This window comes from Bufo gargarizans, chromosome 1, assembly GCF_014858855.1.
Source record: "Bufo gargarizans isolate SCDJY-AF-19 chromosome 1, ASM1485885v1, whole genome shotgun sequence".
NCBI classification, from domain to species: domain Eukaryota; kingdom Metazoa; phylum Chordata; class Amphibia; order Anura; family Bufonidae; genus Bufo; species Bufo gargarizans.
Genome location: NC_058080.1, coordinates 741,233,883 through 741,253,341, shown reverse-complemented (window position 1 = coordinate 741,253,341; position 19,459 = coordinate 741,233,883). Strand labels below are relative to the sequence as shown.

At 43.9% G+C, this 19,459-nt stretch overlaps 1 protein-coding gene across 1 annotated transcript; it reads left to right on the top strand.

Moving 5' to 3' along the window:
• Positions 1-485: 485 nt before the first annotated feature.
• LOC122924965 (gastrula zinc finger protein XlCGF26.1-like) lies at positions 486-16,379 on the top strand. The gene is made up of 2 exons (XM_044276510.1): positions 486-539; positions 12,716-16,379. Exon 2 carries the CDS (start codon positions 12,748-12,750, stop codon positions 14,374-14,376), a length of 1,629 nt encoding a protein of 542 aa, XP_044132445.1. The 5' UTR covers positions 486-539; positions 12,716-12,747; the 3' UTR covers positions 14,377-16,379.
• Positions 16,380-19,459: the final 3,080 nt, after the last annotated feature.

Genomic DNA, 19,459 nt, shown 5'->3' with positions numbered 1-19,459 from the left:
ACAGTTTGAGGATGCCTGGTATAGAGCCTGACGTCTGAGCTTCTGTCAGAGGGAGATATCAGGAAACCCTCCAGTGTTATTTCCTCCGATCACTAAACCTAGAACTGAAGGAGCTGAGAGAAGAGTCTGATCTATAGACAGATCTACAGGAGGCCATGTATTCAGTCACTGTGTGCTTGTGTCTCCACAGATGGATCCAGGAGGAGAAATCCACCAGAGAGATGTCCCCGTCCTCTGTATTCCCAGGACTGTCCAGAGGAGAAGGTCCCAGAGAACCCTCAGGTAGATGGAGCTGAGCCCTATACACATCTATATAGGGGGGTCCTTCAGTCATAGAGGGGTCATAGATTGTGGGGGTCTCTTCTGTGGATCTGTTAGATTTCCCACCTGTCTGCTGTATTGTACTGAATTGTTACAGATGACAAATCAGGGGGAAGATCTGACTGTTATTAAAGTGGAGGATGAAGAAGAGAGGCTGATGGGCGATCCCCCGTGTAAGGGTGAGGTGGAGGAGGACATTCCAGGAGATGTCACCACAGGTATGGAATCATGAATGGGGAAAGTGACTTCAGATTCTGTCCTTGGTGCCTTCAGGGATGGAGGAGAATCTGATCTCCGGCTGCTGCTCTCTGATTGGAGATGTCCCCCATCACATCATGGAGTGTTCCCCTTATCCAGCTGACGGTGATCTCTGATCAGATTCTTCTCTGATCCCGGCTGTTCCTGCAGGAGATGACGGTCAGTCACATCCACACACCCACTGGGGACTGTGAGGGCACAGATTTTGTGTCTGTGCTATCATGGTGACCTACATGTACCTCATTGTGCAGGAAAGGGTTAAGCATCATTTTGGGCTCGTCAGCAGATATTACAATAAATCCTGACATTTTGGTGATTTGCTTTAAATCAAATAAATTAGTGAAGAAATCCCCCAATAATAACAGCGGAGAAGAAAGCTCCTCATCTTACTTCTATATTTCATATATGAGGCTGGGGGCAAGAACTGAGGAGACATCTGACAACACACAAGGTCTCCTGACAACTCTGCACACAAGTCACAGGGGGACATGTTGTCTTCAGGATATTCCTATAGAACAACCTTAGGCTGTGATATCAGCAGTCAGATGTCTATAATCTAGTGCCCACTATACAGCTCTCCGGGGACATGTCTTCTGGGGGTCTCCTATAAGGGTCTATGGAGGGAACCTTTCCCCCTTATGCCTCCTCTCTGAGCGGTGACCGGCTGATGTCTATAATCTAGTGCCCACTATACAGCTCTCCAGGAACATGTCTTCTGGGGGTCTCCTATAAGGGTCTATGAGGGAACCTTTCCCCCCTTATGCCCCCTCTCTGAGCGGTGACTGGCTGATGTCTATAATCTAGTGCCCACTATACAGCTCTCCGGGAACATGTCTTCTGGGGGTCTCCTATAAGGGTCTATGGAGGGATCCTTTCCCCCCTTATGCCCCCTCTCTGAGCGGTGACCGGCTGATGTCTATAATCTAGTGCCCACTATACAGCTCTCCCGGAACATGTCTTCTGGGGGTCTCCTATAAGGGTCTATGGAGGGAACCTTTCCCCCCTTATGCCCCCTCTCTGAGCGGTGACCGGCTTATGTCTATAATCTAATGCCCACTATACAGCTCTCCGGGAACATGTCTTCTGGGGGTCTCCTATAAGGGTCTATGATGGAACCTTTGCCCCCTTATGCCCCCTCTCTGAGCGGTGACAGGCTGATGTCTATAATCTAGTGCCCACTATACAGCTCTCCGGGAACATGTCTTCTGGGGGTCTCCTATAAGGGTCTATGAGGGAACCTTTCCCCCCTTATGCCCCCTCTCTGAGCGGTGACCGGCTGATGGCTATAATCTAGTGCCCACTATACAGCTCTCCGGGAACATGTCTTCTGGGGGTCTCCTATAAGGGTCTATGGAGGGAACCTTTCCACCCTTATGCCCCCTCTCTGAGCGGTGAACGGCTGATGTCTATAATCTAGTGCCCACTATACAGCTCTCCGGGAACATGTCTTCTGGGGGTCTCCTATAAGGGTCTATGGAGAGAACCTTTCCCCCCTTATGCCCCCTCTCTGAGCGGTGACAGGCTGATGTCTATAATCTAGTGCACACTATACAGCTCTCCAGGGAACATGTCTTCTGGGGGTCTCCTATAAGGGTCTATGGAGGGAACCTTTCCCCCCTTATGCCCCCTCTCTGAGCGGTGACCGGCTGATGTCTATAATCTAGTGCCCACTATACAGCTCTCCGGGACATGTCTTCTGGGGGTCTCCTATAAGGGTCTATGAGGGAACCTTTCCCCCTTATGCCCCCTCTCTGAGCGGTGACCGGCTGATGTCTATAATCTAGTGCCCACTATACAGCTCTCCGGGAACATGTCTTCTGGGGGTCTCCTATAAGGGTCTATGGAGGGAACCTTTCCCCCCTTATGCCCCCTCTCTGAGCGGTGACCGGCTGATGTCTATAATCTAGTGCCCACTATACAGCTCCCCGGGAACATGTCTTCTGGGGGTCTCCTATAAGGTCTATGGAGGGAACCTTTCCCCCCCTTATGCCCCCTCTCTGAGCGGTGACAGGCTGATGTCTATAATCTAGTGCCCACTATACAGCTCTCCGGTAACATGTCTTCTGGGGGTCTCCTATAAGGGTCTATGGAGGGAACCTTTCCCCCCTTATGCCCCCTCTCTGAGCGGTGACAGGCTGATGTCTATAATCTAGTGCCCACTATACAGCTCTCCGGGAACATGTCTTCTGGGGGTCTCCTATAAGGGTCTATGAGGGAACCTTCCCCCCTTATGCCCCCTCTCTGAGCGGTGACCGGCTGATGTCTATAATCTAGTGCCCACTATACAGCTCTCCGGGAACATGTCTTCTGGGGGTCTCCTATAAGGGTCTATGATGGAACCTTTCCCCCCTTATGCCCCCTCTCTGAGCAGTGACCGGCTGATGTCTATAATCTAGTGCCCACTATACAGCTCTCCAGGAACATGTCTTCTGGGGGTCTCCTATAAGGGTCTATGAGGGAACCTTTCCCCCCTTATGCCCCTCTCTGAGCGGTGACCGGCTGATGTCTATAATCTAGTGGCCCACTATACAGCTCTCCGGGAACATGTCTTCTGGGGGTCTCCTATAAGGGTCTATGGAGGGAACCTTTCCCCCTTATGCCCCCTCTCTGAGCGGTGACCGGCTGATGTCTCTGGTCTATCACCTATGTGTGACTCTGCAGTAGTTCTGGAGAAGTCACTGATGGTGGCAGTGCAGTGTGAGTGCTAGGAGTCCGGAGATGAGGCTCTTACTGCCCACCTGCCGCTGATTGACAGCTTTCTCCCTATTACTGTCAGTCAGTAGTATGAGGGGGGGGGGGAGCCCATATGCTGATGAATACACTGGACTCATAATGGAAATGTCCATCATGTGTGTAGCAACATCTAAGTGGTTGAGACGAGGCTGGGTCTCCATCTGTCTGGCTATAGACACCCCAAAATGCAATCAGGTACAATGGCGCCCAGAGGCCTCACAAAGACCCCAGACCTGCTGTGTAATAGGAGACCCCAGCGGTACAGCCTAATAGATCGCCGGTCAGTGTACTACCGCCAGTAATGCTATGGAAAACTATCAACTGCAAAGCATTGTACAAGTGATAAAAGGATCACAGCTTCAAGTGCCCTAGGAAGAAAGACATGTAGGATTCTATTAAAGCGACTCTGTCACCAGGATCAACCCTATTACACCAGTCATATAGCGTGATAGGGTTGAACCTGCTGAGTAAAGCGATTCTTTTTTTCTTTAGGTGCACGCTTTTTGGATACATTTACAATTTTATTTTTATGCAAATGAGGCATTGGCGCACCAGGAGGCGGGCTTATGTGGTTTGAGCTCCATTCCATAGGCCCCTCCCTTTAGATTGTTAGCGCTAGACTTCACGTCTAGCAGTGATTTCTCTTGCCTGTGCACTGGTTCGCTAGAACGGAGCATGAGCGCCCCATTTTCTGCTGCTTGCCAAGCAGTGAAGATGATTAGTGCGCATGCGCCACTGACGACACTTAACCCTGACGTGTAGGTGACTGCAGATGAAGCTGACAACGTGTCCACTTCTGGGTTCAGCGACGTCAACAGCGCGTCCGCACTAATCCTCTCCGCGCATGTAGAACCAGGCAGAGATCCCAAATGGGGGCAAATTGCACCACATAATACACAATAATAGTAAAAGCAGTGAAGAAAGAGAGGGAGGAAAGGCAAGAAAAGGGAGGGAGGGCAAAAGGTTAACTCATGACTGCAAGTTCCAGAATTTCTCAGAGGAACGGAAAGAGTCCCATGGACTCCACGTTTTCAAAAATCGAGAAGGACCTAGGGGGAGAGAACAATTACTTCTTCCTTCCGCGGATATATAGTGACCTCTTCAAACCATTCATCCAGTGCAGGTGGGGGATTCCCAATGTCGTGGAATGACCGCTTTTGCCGTCTGAATTAAATACTTGAGGAGCGAGTTCTTATAGGCGGGGACATGGAGGTCAAACTCCTACAGTAGAAGAGATTCCGGAGTGTGTGGGATAGGGATACCAGTGACCTCACGGATTATCTTGTGCACAAAATCCTAAAAAGGGCATAAATCGGTACATTGCCACCAATTATGCAGCAGTGTGCCTTCTTCTGTGTTACATCTCCAACATCATTCCGATGGAATGGTAATAGAGGCGACAGTCCGGGAGACCAACCCCTCCCGCCTCCTTGGAGCGAGCCAACATTTCCCATCTGATTCTTGGTTTGCAAGGAGACCAGACAAATCTCGTAAAACGGCGGCGTATCTGTCCAAAAAAGCTGAAGGAATGCGGAGGGGGATCGTCTGCAAGAGAGAGGGAAATTTTGATAAAAGGTTCATCTTTATAATGCCAATTCTACCAAACCAGGAAAAATACCTATGATGCCAGGACTCCAAATCTTTCTAAAATAGTTGAAGGAGAGGAATAAAATTAAGTCTAAAAATGTTGGACAGGTCAGCAGTGATCCTGATACCCAAATAAGTTATCTGATTTGTTGGCCAAGCAAAGGGAAAAGAGGTTTTAAGCGAGAAGACTAAGGACCCAGGCAGGGAGACATTTAAGGCTTCAGATTTGGTCATGTTGATCTTAAAACTGGTCCATTCTCCAAAGCAAGAGATTTCATGGAGCAAGGATAGCGGAGAAATGCGGGGATCGGTTATATAGAGCAAAATATCCTCCATGAAAGCCGCACATTTGTATTTTTTTTTACCTCCAATATCCGGATTATTACGAATTGAAGACATAAGATGTTTGTGCCATTGTGAACAGAAAAGGAGGCAGAGAGGTCACCATTGATTTTTAACCCGTGCTGAAGGCTGTTGATATAGAATGAGAATCTTTGATAAAAACCCTGACCCAAGGCCTATGTGGAACAGGATAGTGCGGAGTGAGGACCAAGAAATGCGATCGAAGGCCTTTTCTGCATCTAAGGACAAGACCATGAAGGGATATTTTTTGTTTTAGCATGATGGGTGATATCAAGTGTCTTCAGTGTTTTTTAGCGAGCCTCCCGTCCTGTCACCAACCCTTCGTTGTTCAGGATGAATAACTGAGGGCAGAAAGGTGTTCAGTCTGTTAGTTAATAGTTTAGCATACATTTTCAGGGTCACATTTAGGAGAGAAATAGGATGATAGCTTGTACATGCTTGTGAGTCTTTACCCGGTTTAGGAATAACAGCATTATGGTCCTCTGTGGCTTGGACTGGAAAGGGGAGCTCAGGAGACACCACCTTAAAGACTCAAAGCAAAAAGGGGGAAAGAGACGTAGAGAAAGTTTTGTAAAACCTAGCCGTGAACCCGTCAGGGCCCGGGCTCTTACCCCCAGGTAGGGACTTGGAACCGCTTGCAATTCAGCATCCACACAAGGAGTTTCCAAGCTAGCAGAATCTCACTCCAACAGTCTTGAGGACTGAGGAGAGGGTCTAGGTCCAGGCCCCAACTGGCCACAGTAGGGCAGGGTATATTATAAAGGTCAGAGTAAAAAGAACAAAAGGAGGAGGAAATGTCTGCAGAGGTAAACACCACATGGACAGTGGAGTTTTTAATGGCAGGGATCTATTTTTCCCCTAAGAGCCCTTAGCTTAGCTTCCATACGAGCAGTTTGGAGATCGCGGAGAGTTGATACAGAGAGTACACGCTTATAAGTCAGTTCAAGGGAAGCAACCTTCTGAAATGTGAGACTGAGAGAATGCACTTTCTCCTTCTTGAAACGGGAGCTATGTTTAATGAGGACTCCATGAAGAACACACTTCAGAGCTTCCCATTGTAATGGAAAAGAAGTGGTCTGTACAATGATCTGTAAGGAAATTCTCTACAGCTCTTGTAAGATCCGTAGCGCACACAGAGTCAAGGAGAGACTCATTCAATCGCCATGTCCATTCCTGTTTAGTAAGGAAAGGAAGATGTAAAGAGCAGTAAACCAGGGAGTGGTCCGACCACAGGATGTTGCCAATGTGTGGAGTCAAGCCAGGAAAGAGCATGTTGGTGAAGCAGGATGTAATCCATTCAGCTAAGGAAGAGTGTGGAGGGGAGTAGAAAGTGTAATCTTTGTCTGTAGGGTGCTGGATACGCCATGAATCACATAACTGCAACTGAAGGAACGCTTTCCTGACCTTTTTAATGGCCGAATAGGAGAGAAGCGCGACCAGTAGAGTTGTCAAGTGTGGGAAAAGAAACCTGGTTCTGATTAGGGGCATAAACATTGAGGAAGGTGAATTCGTGTCCGCCAATCAACAAAGAAAGGTACCAGGCATATCGGCATCGACAGTGCAGCCCAGCACTTGGTGAGGTAGGGATTATGGATTGCTATAGCAACCCCTTTAGTTCTATTCACTGGGTTGTTCGCATAATACCAGGTCGTGTAGTGCCGGTGCTGAATGTCAGGGGCACCACCTTCCTTAAAGTGTGTTTCCTGGAAACAAATAATGTGTACCTTCTTGCAGTGGAAGTGATGAAGTACCTGCGTTTTTTTTCGGGTGTGTTGAGGCCTTTTCGCATTGAAGGGCGCTTTCTTGAGAGACGACATGAGTAGAGAGGAGGGAGGAGTCCAAGAAATGGAGGATAAGGGAAAGGAGAAGAAAAAGACTAAGTAAAGAAAAAGGGAACAAATGAAATTACAGAGAGAAAGAAGAAAGAGAAAGAAAAAAGCAGTACACCAAGAAGAGAAAGCAACAATCTAATGTGACCAATAGGTCGAAGGAGACAATCACTAGGAACAAAAAGTCCCGAGGGATATTCTCAGTCTACAGTGGGGAAAAGTAGCAACCAGAGAGGAGCACGTATGGGGGGTCGGAAGATCTCGGTTCTGGAAGCTTGAGAAGTTGGAGGACGTTCTGTCGAGGCGGAGACAGGTGGAAGTATGGAAGGTCCAGGGACCTAGATCAAACAAAGGCAATTCCAGGAGTTGGAGAAAACGTGGAAGATCTGTTGGATCAGGAACAGATGCCATTAAATATTTCCACGATCGTGGATAAGTCAGCTATAGAAACGGACTCTGGGAGGCCTCTGATCCGGATATTGGCGGCTGCGGTTTTCTATATCATCCAAGTGTTGTTGTAGTGCATGGAGTTGGACATAATGAGCCTGGCTCTTGTCTTGTAGGGCTTTGACAACCATGGACATAGCTGTGTGAGCTTGTGTTACAGAGTCCACTCTTGTGTCAAGGGTAGCCAGTTCCGAGCGTATCTGGGTGAATTCATGTATGCATTCACGCAAGATGTTGGTTGCAAAACTGGAGAGATCAGCTTTAGAGGGCAGAGGACAGATGAGCGCACATAAATCAGCCATGGTCGGCGGTCTATAGTCCTCATCAAATAAATCTGCAGAGGATGAAGGTCTCGGGGAGGAGTGTTGGGATAACATCTGGGCAGAGGTGGCCGATAAGCTGGCTGGATTCTTATAAACGGCGTACATTGGCTTGAGTGCCTGTTGATAAGAGCTGTCCCATGGGGAACCAGTGGACCAGTGCAGAGATGCTGCCAAGGAGCGTCCAGGGAACGAGCGGGTGAAAGGGGACCATTTGCAGCTAGAGGAGGCGGGAAGGGCGTACAGCTAGGTCAGGGGACCGCTTCAGAGTGGCCCCAGCAGTAATACTGTCTCATATAGTGGCCCCTAACAGTAAGAATGTCCCCTATAGTGGCCCCCAACAGTAATAATGTCTCCCATTGTGTCCCCCCTCATTTACATATTTTAAAAAGATCTGTTTTATACACATTGAAGCTACATAAAGAATTACGACTAAAAGTGTAACATTCAGCTGCTATGTACATGTCGGTGACACATTCCTCCATTCCTTTTAATTCTTGATTGGACCCTCGCTCCCCTTAGAACATCCTGAATTCTTAGTGTAATGGACCCAACAAAGTGCTGGAAACCTTAATACAGATTCTGATTGAAGACCCCACTCTGTCTATTCCACTGTGCCCTAAAGATGTCTATAAAGCTGAGATCTGGTGACCGCATAGTCATGTCCGTGAAATCAGCCTGAGACGTGCGCTTCACCTCGTGGTGCATTATCTGGTTAAATGTAGATGGTCGCCGTGATCAGATTGTCGAGAACAATATTAGGAAGCATCTCTCACTAGATTTCACAATACAAACTGTATGTAGTGTTACATGTCTCTCTTAGAGCTGATGAGGCCGGTGTATATGTAGCCTCAGTGCACCTCCTCTCCTGCTGCTGATATCTCACGCCTGCGCAGTACAATGTGCAGTAAAACAAAGCAGCAGATGGAATTAGAAGCTGTAATTCCAGACCAAAACTACCTCTGGAAGACTGACAGTCTCTCGCTACAGAGCCAAGAAGACAGCAGCTTGTACTGGGCAGTAGAGACTTCATTAGGGGAGCAGGAGGTGCACTAAAAAGCCTGTGAATTAAAGAGGACCTTTTGCCGATTCTGACATTACCATATGAATAGCTGGCAGTGTAGAGCATACTGATGACATGTGATATTGCTTATTTCTTTTTTCCTATGGGCTCTTCCCCCGCTGTGCCCCCAGTTATGTTTTCCCACCCTGTATGTAAATTCATGCCATCGGTACACGGAGGAGGAGACAAATGTATTTCTCAAGGGGCGTCTCCTTCTGCCTGGCTATGAGCTGGCCAATCGCATCACAGCCATTAGGAAAAAACAGCGCACCTTCACCCTGGGTGTGACACTCTCCTCTGCGATTGGCCAGCTCACAGACGGGGAGAGGGAAACGCCCCCTGAGAAACACGGCTGTCTCCTCCTCCCTGTACTGATAGTATGGATTTACATACAGGACGGAATGTTAGTACAATCTACTAAATCATCAAAAAGATGAATCCAATGTGTGACAAAAAGTATATCTACACCAAATAAACTGAAGGGACACACATGGAAAATAATCACAAATTTTATTAAGTAATTGACATTACAAAAAACATAAAGAAAAAATAATATTAGCAGCAGCAATGCAGGCTAGCGCTGCGACAAGCAGCTCATTTGCAGGACAAAGAGTACACCTGATCCCAAAACAGGGGAAACTACAAAAATGCCGCATAAAACAAGCAATATTCGAGCAACCCCCAATAAGATGTGAGAAACCCTACAAAGGTATATAGAAACTACATCGATATGAGCCAATGTGAGGGCCAAATACAAAGCACCTCAAAGAGAAAACCCATAGGCAGTAATAGAGACAACGGTAATAGTAATAACTAGAGTAGTAATAGCATAAACATATTACCTAAAGTTAGTAGGACCACAAAAAGGATCGGACCCTGGACCGGCAAAGAGCGCACCCCGACACGCGTTTCGCTCCGCTTTTTCAAGGGGCGTATATGACTTTACCCACTGACCATCTTACATATACTCCAATAATTGTGCACCGGGCAGGGCATTGCAGAGTCTGGGCAAATCAGCGATGGTCGCGTCATCTCGCGAGACGACGCCAGCCATCACATGACCTGCTAAAGCCGGGTTAGGAAATAAATCGTGCGAGTCAGCGCTAGTCACGTCGTCTTGCGAGACCACGCAAAAGAGTGACGTCGGCCATCACATGACTTACTAAGGCCAGGTAAGGAGATACATCGCGCAAGGCAAAGAAAACCAGATCGCAGATCAAATTGCGGTCACGTGACCACACGCCACTGCTATATGTGAAGATAACTATCTCACCATAGTAACCAGCAATGCCGCAAGCTCACCATCTAACCACGGCAGCCAAAAGCCATACCATCCGCTCCTGATTACTATACTCAAGAATAAAAATGAATGTAAAAATAAATAGGAGGAGGGGGACAAAATAATCAATTGGCGATATAACAACAAGTCTATAAGACAAGCAGCAGAGCCACCTGGCAATATGGCTGTAGTAATATAGAACACAGTGAATACATGTGAGGCGCTTGATAAGAGTGCATAATAAATACAGGATAATTATCCTAAATTTTAGATGTGTCTAAACAACAAAGCGGATAATGATGTAGACAGTAAATACAAATATAGCGCATAAAAAACGCAATAAAAGTACTAAGTACATAAAAATACAAGAATAATTGCCCTGAAATACTAGATCTGCTCAAACACAATAAATATGTACAATAAGAGACATTAGGTAATAATGACCATAAAGAGCATTAAACACTACATATGGTGAATAAACAATAAAGCTATTCTCCTCATTCAAACCTGAGGGTGTAGTAGTATTTAGGAGAAAATCCATTTGCATTCTCGTTGAGCCGGGACTTTTTTCCAATTTCCACTTCTCGTGGTTATTATAACACGATCGAAGCCTCTAACCCGTAACAAAGCACCGTCCGAGTCATGTCTCTCTTTAAAGTGTCTTGCTAGAGTTTTCCACTGTGTCTCGTCTTCCTCTTCTTTTGCTGCTGTAATGGATAACACGTGTTCTCTAACTCTTCTCCTCAATTGACGGGACGTCATCCCCACGTAAATCAGGTTACATGGGCAGATCGCCCAATATATAACCCCCACCGTCGTGCAGTTGATGGAGTGTCTTATTGTCTTCAGAATTGTGGAAATGAGTTGCTCTCTCCATGTTTGCACAGGCGACACATTTACCACAGGGCTTACTCTCCCAAGGGGTCCCCTTTGTCCCAAATAACCCTGTCTCTTTGCGGGCATAATGGCTGCAGGCCAACCGGTCACGCAGGTTTTTTTCCCTCCTAAAGGTTATGGAGGGGTATGGGGGTATGACACCCTGTAGCCGGGAATCCTGCAATATGATATCCCAATATTTAGTTAGAGCTTTATTTACCTCCTTCCATTTGTTGTTGAATCCGGTGATGAATCTTATTTGCTGTGTATCTTCCCGTGTTGTTTTCTTGTGCAGAAGATCTCTTCTCCTTGATAACCTGGCCCTTTGGTAGGCTTTCTCAATACAGCGCTTGCCATAACCCCTCCGTTCGAACCTCTCTCTAAGATCCGGCATTTATATGTCTTTTTGTCGTTTCCCCTGTTTTGGTATCGGGTGTACTCTTTGTCCGGCAAATGAGCTGCTTGTCCCAGCGCTAGCCTGCATTGCTGCTGCTAATATAATTTTTTCTTTATGTTTTTTGTAATGTCAATTACTTAATACAGGGCGGAAACCATAATGCGGGGGGGGGGGGGGAGGGGGGGCACAGTGGGGGAACGGAGCAGCGCATAGAAAAAATATGTGATATCACATGTCATCAGTATGACCTACACTGCCAGCTATTTATATGGTAATGTCCGGACCGGTGAAAGGACCTCTTTAAGCTCTAGGTGGTTATGATATGGATTCTTCCAGTCAGTCCACAAATGTCATCAGTCTAAGATTTCTTTAATAATGAATACAGTTTGTGGTGAGTAGTGTGGTGACAGATCCTGTTATGTGAACCACCGAACTGTTATGCTGGAGCTGAGCTTGGGCAGAAGTGGAGGGCGGAAGGCTGCTTTAGATGCTGATATCTCCTCAATGGTAGAAGCTTTCATCATATAAGACCAAAATGAGAGCATTAGTCAAAGCAACAGAGGAGATATCACTGTTATAAATCGAGTCGGGAATAATCGCAGGTAAAACCTGTTTTCATTTTCAGCTACATTCACTGCATCACAATTTCTAACAGTGATATCTTCCCATGTACTGAAGATATTGCTGTCAGCTTTCAGCCAATGCAAAGCCCATATCTCTAGCTGGTAACAAACCAGAGATATGAGCAGATAAAGCAGCCGTGGAACACGGACGTGAGCGGTCCGTGGTATCCCGGCCTGGCATCCTGCTGACAGCAGGCGCGCACGGCGTCATTGGTTGCTATGACACCGTGCGCTTCATGCCGCCGCTGCACTACAGTAATACACTCGTATAGATCATACGAGTGTATTACTGTAGTGCAGCGGCGGCATGAAGCGCACGGCGTATTAACAACCAATGACGCCATGCGCTCCTGCTGTCAGCAGGATGCCAGGCCGGGATACCACAGACCGCTCACGTCCGTGTTCCACGGCTGTGTGCATTCGGCCTAAGTCAGAAACATTTATAAGGGTGGAACCACACATGCAGTTTTTGGCCAACACCTGTAGTGGATTCAAAAATAATGGCTTATGCTCCCCCTTCCTGCTGGTTCGACTTCCAGCCTAATAGGAATGTTATAGGTTTGTCTACTCTGTAGTTTTGGGGGGGAAAAAACACAAATTTCAATTTTTATCTTCACAGAAAATCCCATAAAGAATTCTGAGGAAAACTTCATGTTATCACTAAATTATAAAGTGGAAGATGAAGATATCCTGCAGTGCTCTTCAGGAGAAAACTTAATTACCCTTATAGTACATCCAGGACTTCACAGTACAGATTTATCCTATAATCATCCTAATCATGAGGAACCTTCTCCTGACCAATCACAGATTGTTACAAGTACAGGTCAGAAATGGGGTGAAAGGTTTCACTATGGTAAAGAGTTCATACACAGCTTAGGTCTTTCTGAGCACAAAGTAATTCATACAGGAGAGAAACCATACTCCTGTTCACATTGTAAGAAATGTTTTACAGATAAATCACATTTTGTTGCACATGAGAGAAGTCATACAGGAGAAAAGCCATATTCATGTTCAGAATGTGGAAAATATTTTACTCAAAAAGCAGGTCTGTTTAAACATCAGAGATTTCACACAGGCGAGAAGCCGTATTCATGTTCAGAATGTGGGAAATGTTTTTCACAAAAATACAACCTTGTTGAACATCAGAGAATTCACACAGGGGAGAAGCCATATTCATGTTCAGAATGTGGAAAGTGCTTTAAACAAAGAACAAATCTTATTCAGCATCAGAGATCTCACACGGGAGAGAAACCATATTCATGTTTAGAATGTGGGAAATGCTTTACGTATTACACTCAACTTGCTATACATGAGAAAAATCACACAGGAGAGAAGCCATATTCATGTTCAGAATGTGGGAAATATTTTATATATAAATCACAACTTGTTATGCATGAGAGAATGCACACAGGAGAGAAACCATATTCCTGTTCAGAATGTGGGAAATGTTTTAGAAAAAAATCAGATCTTGTTACACATAACAGAATTCACACAGGAGAGAAGCCATATTCATGTTCAGAATGTGGGAAGTGCTTTAAACAAAGAACAAATCTTATTCAGCATCAGAGATCTCACACGGGAGAGAAACCATATTCATGTTTAGAATGTGGGAAATGCTTTACGTATAACACTCAACTTGCTATACATGAGAAAAATCACACAGGAGAGAAGCCATATTCATGTTCAGAATGTGGGAAATATTTTATATATAAATCACAACTTGTTATGCATGAGAGAATGCACACAGGAGAGAAACCATATTCATGTTCAGAATGTGGGAAATGTTTTAGACAAAAATCAGAGCTTGTTACACATAACAGAATTCACACAGGAGAGAAGCCATATTCATGTTCAGAATGTGGGAAATGTTTTACACAACAAACACATTTGAGTAAGCATCAGAGATTTCACACAGGAGAGCAGCCGTATTCATGTTCAGAATGTGGGAGATGTTTTACAGGGAAATCATCGCTTGTTGCACATGAAAAAAGTCACAAAGGAGAGAAACCATATTCATGTTCAGAATGTGGGAAATGTTTTACAAGGAAATCTATTCTTGTTGCACATGAAAGAAGTCACACAGGAGAAAAACCGTTTTCATGTTCAGAATGTGGAAAATGTTTTACAGATAAATCAAATCTTGTAAAACATTTGAGAATTCACACAGGAGTGAAACCATATTCATGTTCTGAATGTGGGAAAAGTTTTACACAGAAATCATATCTTGTTAAACATCAGAAATTTTACACAGGGAAAAGCCATACTCTTGTTCAGAATTAAAACTTATTAAACATGATAGAATTCACAAAGGTGAGAAAACATTTTAACATGCCCATATGATTATATACGGGTCCAAATAAATTCTACCCAATACTAAATTGCTATAATTGCCTGGAAAAGTATTTTTTTTCATTGTATCTCTTCTCCTTGATTGACCCAAATCAAATCGCACACATTTCAAATCTGATAGAATCAGGATTTTTTTGTAAAATTCAAGTCACACTTTCAAATTTTAGAATCAATTTATCTGTAATTAGGTTTTTTATGGACCTTGAACAGCCAGTAAGAGGGTTTTTTATTGGGTAGAATTAGCCCAGATCTTCCAGACAACCAAACTGTGATTGAGATCTGTGGAGGAAAAGTATTGTGCATATAAGGAAGAGAAGAAGAGCCTTGTTTACCTCAAGAGCAGTGAAGATGAACTGTCCCCATGAACCTTGATTCTTATCACTGTATTCACACCTCCACCCACACTGCGGGAGAGTCCAGAGTGACTTGGGGAGAAGTAACAACGCTCTATAGAATTGTTTTAGAATGTATGTGGACATATTAATATTTCATCCAAACAGTATTTACACATAATATAAACTCTTCTATTTGCTCCACGACAGCGTCACCATTGTCACTGACAGACATTGTCTTCTTGGCTCATATTATACTTTCTACTAGCGCTGTGACTAGGGGTGAGTGAATCGCTCTTCGGTTCCAAGATTGCTGTTTTAAAATGGAGACAGGTCTCTGTACAACATTAAAACGAATTTGGGGAACAAATCAACTTCGGATTTTGGATCAGAAGCTCAATTTGCTCACCCCTAGCTGTGACATTCATTGCTCCTACAGACTAACCCTCCTGCTGGCATGATGGCTATATCACTGGTTTATCTGACCGGGTGATCTGTGATAATTGACCCCATATGTACATTCCTGTGGTTTAATGGTAAACCTATCTAGGTACTGGAGCTGAGTTATATATCGGTAGTGAGAATCGTTTGTGATGTCACATCTTTTAATTAACCCCTGAATAATGCCAACATGAATTCAGTGACCAAGTGATGCTCATATATGTGTTTCATATGTATCCTCACTCCATCTTTATTACCTGCAGAACATAGAGACATGTGGATGAATTATTAGTAATCTGTATGTCTCTGATAAGTACTGGCCGGTAGGTCGCCCACTCACTTTAACCCGGTTGTGGGGAATAATAAAAGTATAATAAATAATATAAATGTGACAATCGCAACACAGTTGTACAGCAATATGCGCATGATATATCCAAACAATGGCCCAGATTTGCTAATGGGTCTGCAAAAACAAGCTGTCTACAAAGTGGCACAATTTGGTGCATCTAGAGTTTCTACACTTTTTTTTTCTCAATGTGTTCGTCTTTGGGTCGGGGGCTTAGTGGAAAGGGATTAGGGCCTATGATGCACCACTCTGCACCAAAAGTGTAGAACTATTCTGGTGTCAAAATCTGTCTCAAAGTGAGCTACAGAGTCAGAGAAAAGTGATTTATCTTCCAGCCAGAGTCCCGGTCATGAATCTGGTGCAGATCTAGAGGCCGATCTAAGCTTCCACCATCTTTACGATTAGTAAATCTGGGCCAATATCTCTCACGGTGACTCAGGTAGTTTTTGTCTCCGGTTGTATTTTTATATTTCAAACGTTCATTGACGCCACACGAGGGCTCCTTGGAAACATCTGATAATTCCTGTATAGGGAGATATGTACCGGAAGTTTTTTTATGACTTATATTTTAAGTCTTACAGTTATAGGTGTTTTCTTAGACATGTATGGCATATCCACAGACTTGGAGAAATTATATCAAAGCCTCCCTCAAAGTCTGGATACAGTGGCTAGCAGGATGGCCTCAGAGACCCCATTTTCTACAGATAGCTGGATGTGCCAGAGGACAATGGATATGCCTTAAATGTCTGAGATGAGAATATCCCTTTTAAGCAGCTTTTCACAAAACATCAAAAAAAAATTCATAGCCTTTATAGTTCCCGTTAAAAATAATTTTATTAATACTTTTAAAATACTCAAATACAGGTGAAACTCATAATCCAAATTAAAAGGAATTGCATTAATGCAGCTTAAAATCAGAATTTTGTGAAAAGGTTAAATTTTCTAGGCTCAAAGTGTCACACTCTTGTCAGCTAATTAATCCATACCCAAAGGGTACCTCAAAATTGTCACTTCCAAATTATAACAAATAAAGGCTTCAAATATCTCGCTTTGCATGTAATGAGTCTCATATGTTAGTTTCACTTTTTAAGTTGCATTACTGAAATAAATGAACTTTGCACAATATTCTAATTTTTCGAGTTTCACCTGTACACATTCATATAGTGGGTATAAATATAATATCTAACGGAGTCCAAATTCTAGGCTAATTCATAAAAGACCTATGTTATAACTAACTTCCATTTGCAATGCATGGATATGAGCTGAAAAACACAGTAACCTACTGATGGCTATGCTATCATACCCTCATTGATCATAGATACATAGTAACATAATATAATATTCTCAGACAGATAGGCAAGTTCAAATCCCGTGATTAATATCTAATAACTTAGTTCATTGCACTATAGCACTATAAATCACTTGCCTAGTATGCACTGTGAGATGCACGCCGAAAAGGTGTCCAAGTCCCTCTACGCGCGTTTCGCGTAAGCTTCGTCAGGAGGTGATGGAGGTAAAGAGGAGAGAGTATTTAACTGGCATCTCCTAATGAACTAAGTTATATGCAATGCAATGAACTAAGTTATTTTATTTTGATATTAATCATGGGATTTGAACTTGCCTATCTGTCTGAGAATATTATGTTACTATGTATCTATGATCAATGAGGGTATGATAGCATAGCCATCAGTAGGTTACTGTGTTTTTCAGCTTATATCCATGCATTGCAAATGGAAGTTAGTTATAACATAGGCTTTTTATGAATTAGCCTAGAATTTGTCCTCCGTTGTAGGATATTATATTTATCCCCGCTATATGAATGTGTATCTGGGTATTTTAAAAATATGAATACAATTATTTCTAATGGGAACTATAAAGGCTACAAATTTTTGTTTGATGTTTTATAATAAGCTATAGTAGCTGTTCTCTGTAATAGCAGGTAAATGTTTGGGAATAGATATTGGTTTTGATTTAAGCAGCTTTGCAGTTTTATTTATATTGAAGGTGTTGAACTTTGAAGCCCTGTTCCTGGAGGAATTCAGATTACAGACACTCAGAGTTCCCTGAACTTCTCTATAACAAACCACTGTGTATTGTCAAAGACGGGAATATTTTTGTCCTCAACCAATTTTTTACAATAAATGGGTTTCATTTGTCAATTGTTTTTATTGTGTTATTCCTTATATGTCTCTTACATGTATGTCCTTACCTACTCGCACAATTTGCTCTAAATGGCGGCTCATATCTTGCTGATGTCTCTGACTTGACTAAGTGTTGGGGCCTAAACCTGAAGGGGTAATAGTGTAGTTAAACAGAAAAAGGGCAAAACCAGGACCCTGATCAGAATCCAAAAGCTAAGTCATATACACAACAGAGAGATAACGTCAGAGACAAGGTCACCAGGCAAAGGCGAGGTCACAAGCTAGCAAAGTCTAGTATTAAACCGTGTCCAATAGCAAGCAGAGTCAAATACCAGGAGGTCACGTCAGAGAAACAGACAAAAGGTCTGTGATCAAGAGTAACAAACACTGATCTAGCTAATGAGACAGGGATGCCAATCACAGGTGTGGCCAGCACCTGCCTGTTTATATAGCCGCCTTCAGGAAGTGTCACGATTTTTGCCACCTCTTACATTATCAGCTGAGTTTTATGCGCATGTGGACAAACACTGCGCTGTCTGGTGGTGGATGTTTCCTGCAGAACCATACTAGGAGATAAAATACTGGGCTCTTAAAGTTATCATTGTGAAGAGGTCACTTCACACCTGACATTCAAGGTAACTACATGTGAACTATGAGAGGGGAGATGGAGAATGAGATAATAAGAGATAAGAAAGAAGAAAGCGAACTAATAAAAGAGAAGGAAAGACTGGCGAAGTGTAATAAAAAATATAATAGAGAGAGTGAAAGGATATATGAGGTCATAGAATAATACTTAGCTCTAATACCAAGCTTGCAAAGACTGGCACCTCACAAGAGTAAAAGTCAGGAAACCATCGAAAGATGACAAAATGGTTCCAGACTATAGAAGTCCACTGCAGTCAAGCGAGGAGCTGGAAAGAGCCACCATATGTGTTGGAGGATAATCAGACTGGAATGCCTGAGAGAGATCTAAAAGAGCAGTGGTCAGAGAAATGATTCCATCGGTCGTAATCGATAAAGCTAGATTTAAAGGTTTTGATTACTCTGGGCAGGAGTACGTCAGCGCTCATCTCGGAAGAATTAGAGCAAAAGTGGCGTCGCTGGAGGACGACATGGAGTGTTTCCATTGATAAAACCAAACAAGGCATTAAAGTGGAACTGCCATATAGTGTGAATTTTAATGGTAGGGACATATACTTTATTTAGTGAATTTTTTTGCACATTTCTAGGGAAAACTTTTTCTGAAGTGTCCTTTATCTGTGCTCTGTAAAATCTGTCTTGCTAAGGAATATTCGTCTTCATGGCACAGCACTGAACTGTAAAGACTCTGGGCTCTCTGGTTTCGCCCTCACTACCCTCTGTTCTGTGTCTTGACAGTGTACAGCGCCAGAACCTAGTAGGGAAAACGTAATCAGCCACGATTGAGGGCATCTTTATCATAGGCGCGCATTACAACCTGATGCTGTGCAATGGCAGGTCACAGTGTAGCACAGCAGGAAGCGCGCACTGGGAAATGGGAAAGATGGAGGATGGAAAAAATGGGTGTAAAAATAGAAACTACAAGGTAGAACTATTTATGAATCAGTATATCTTATCAGTATATCTTATCAGTGGGGATCCGACACCTGGGACCCTGCCGATCAGCTGTTTGAGAAGGCACCAGATCTCCTGTGAGCTCAGCGGCTTTCTCTGTGCTCACCAAGCACAGTGCCATACATTGTATAGTAGTTGTGCTTTCTATTGCTCTCACCCCC

Bases quoted from the DNA above. Each gene is read 5' to 3' on its own strand.
- LOC122924965 (XM_044276510.1), top strand. From the start codon at position 12,748: ATGTTATCACTAAATTATAAAGTGGAAGATGAAGATATCCTGCAGTGC.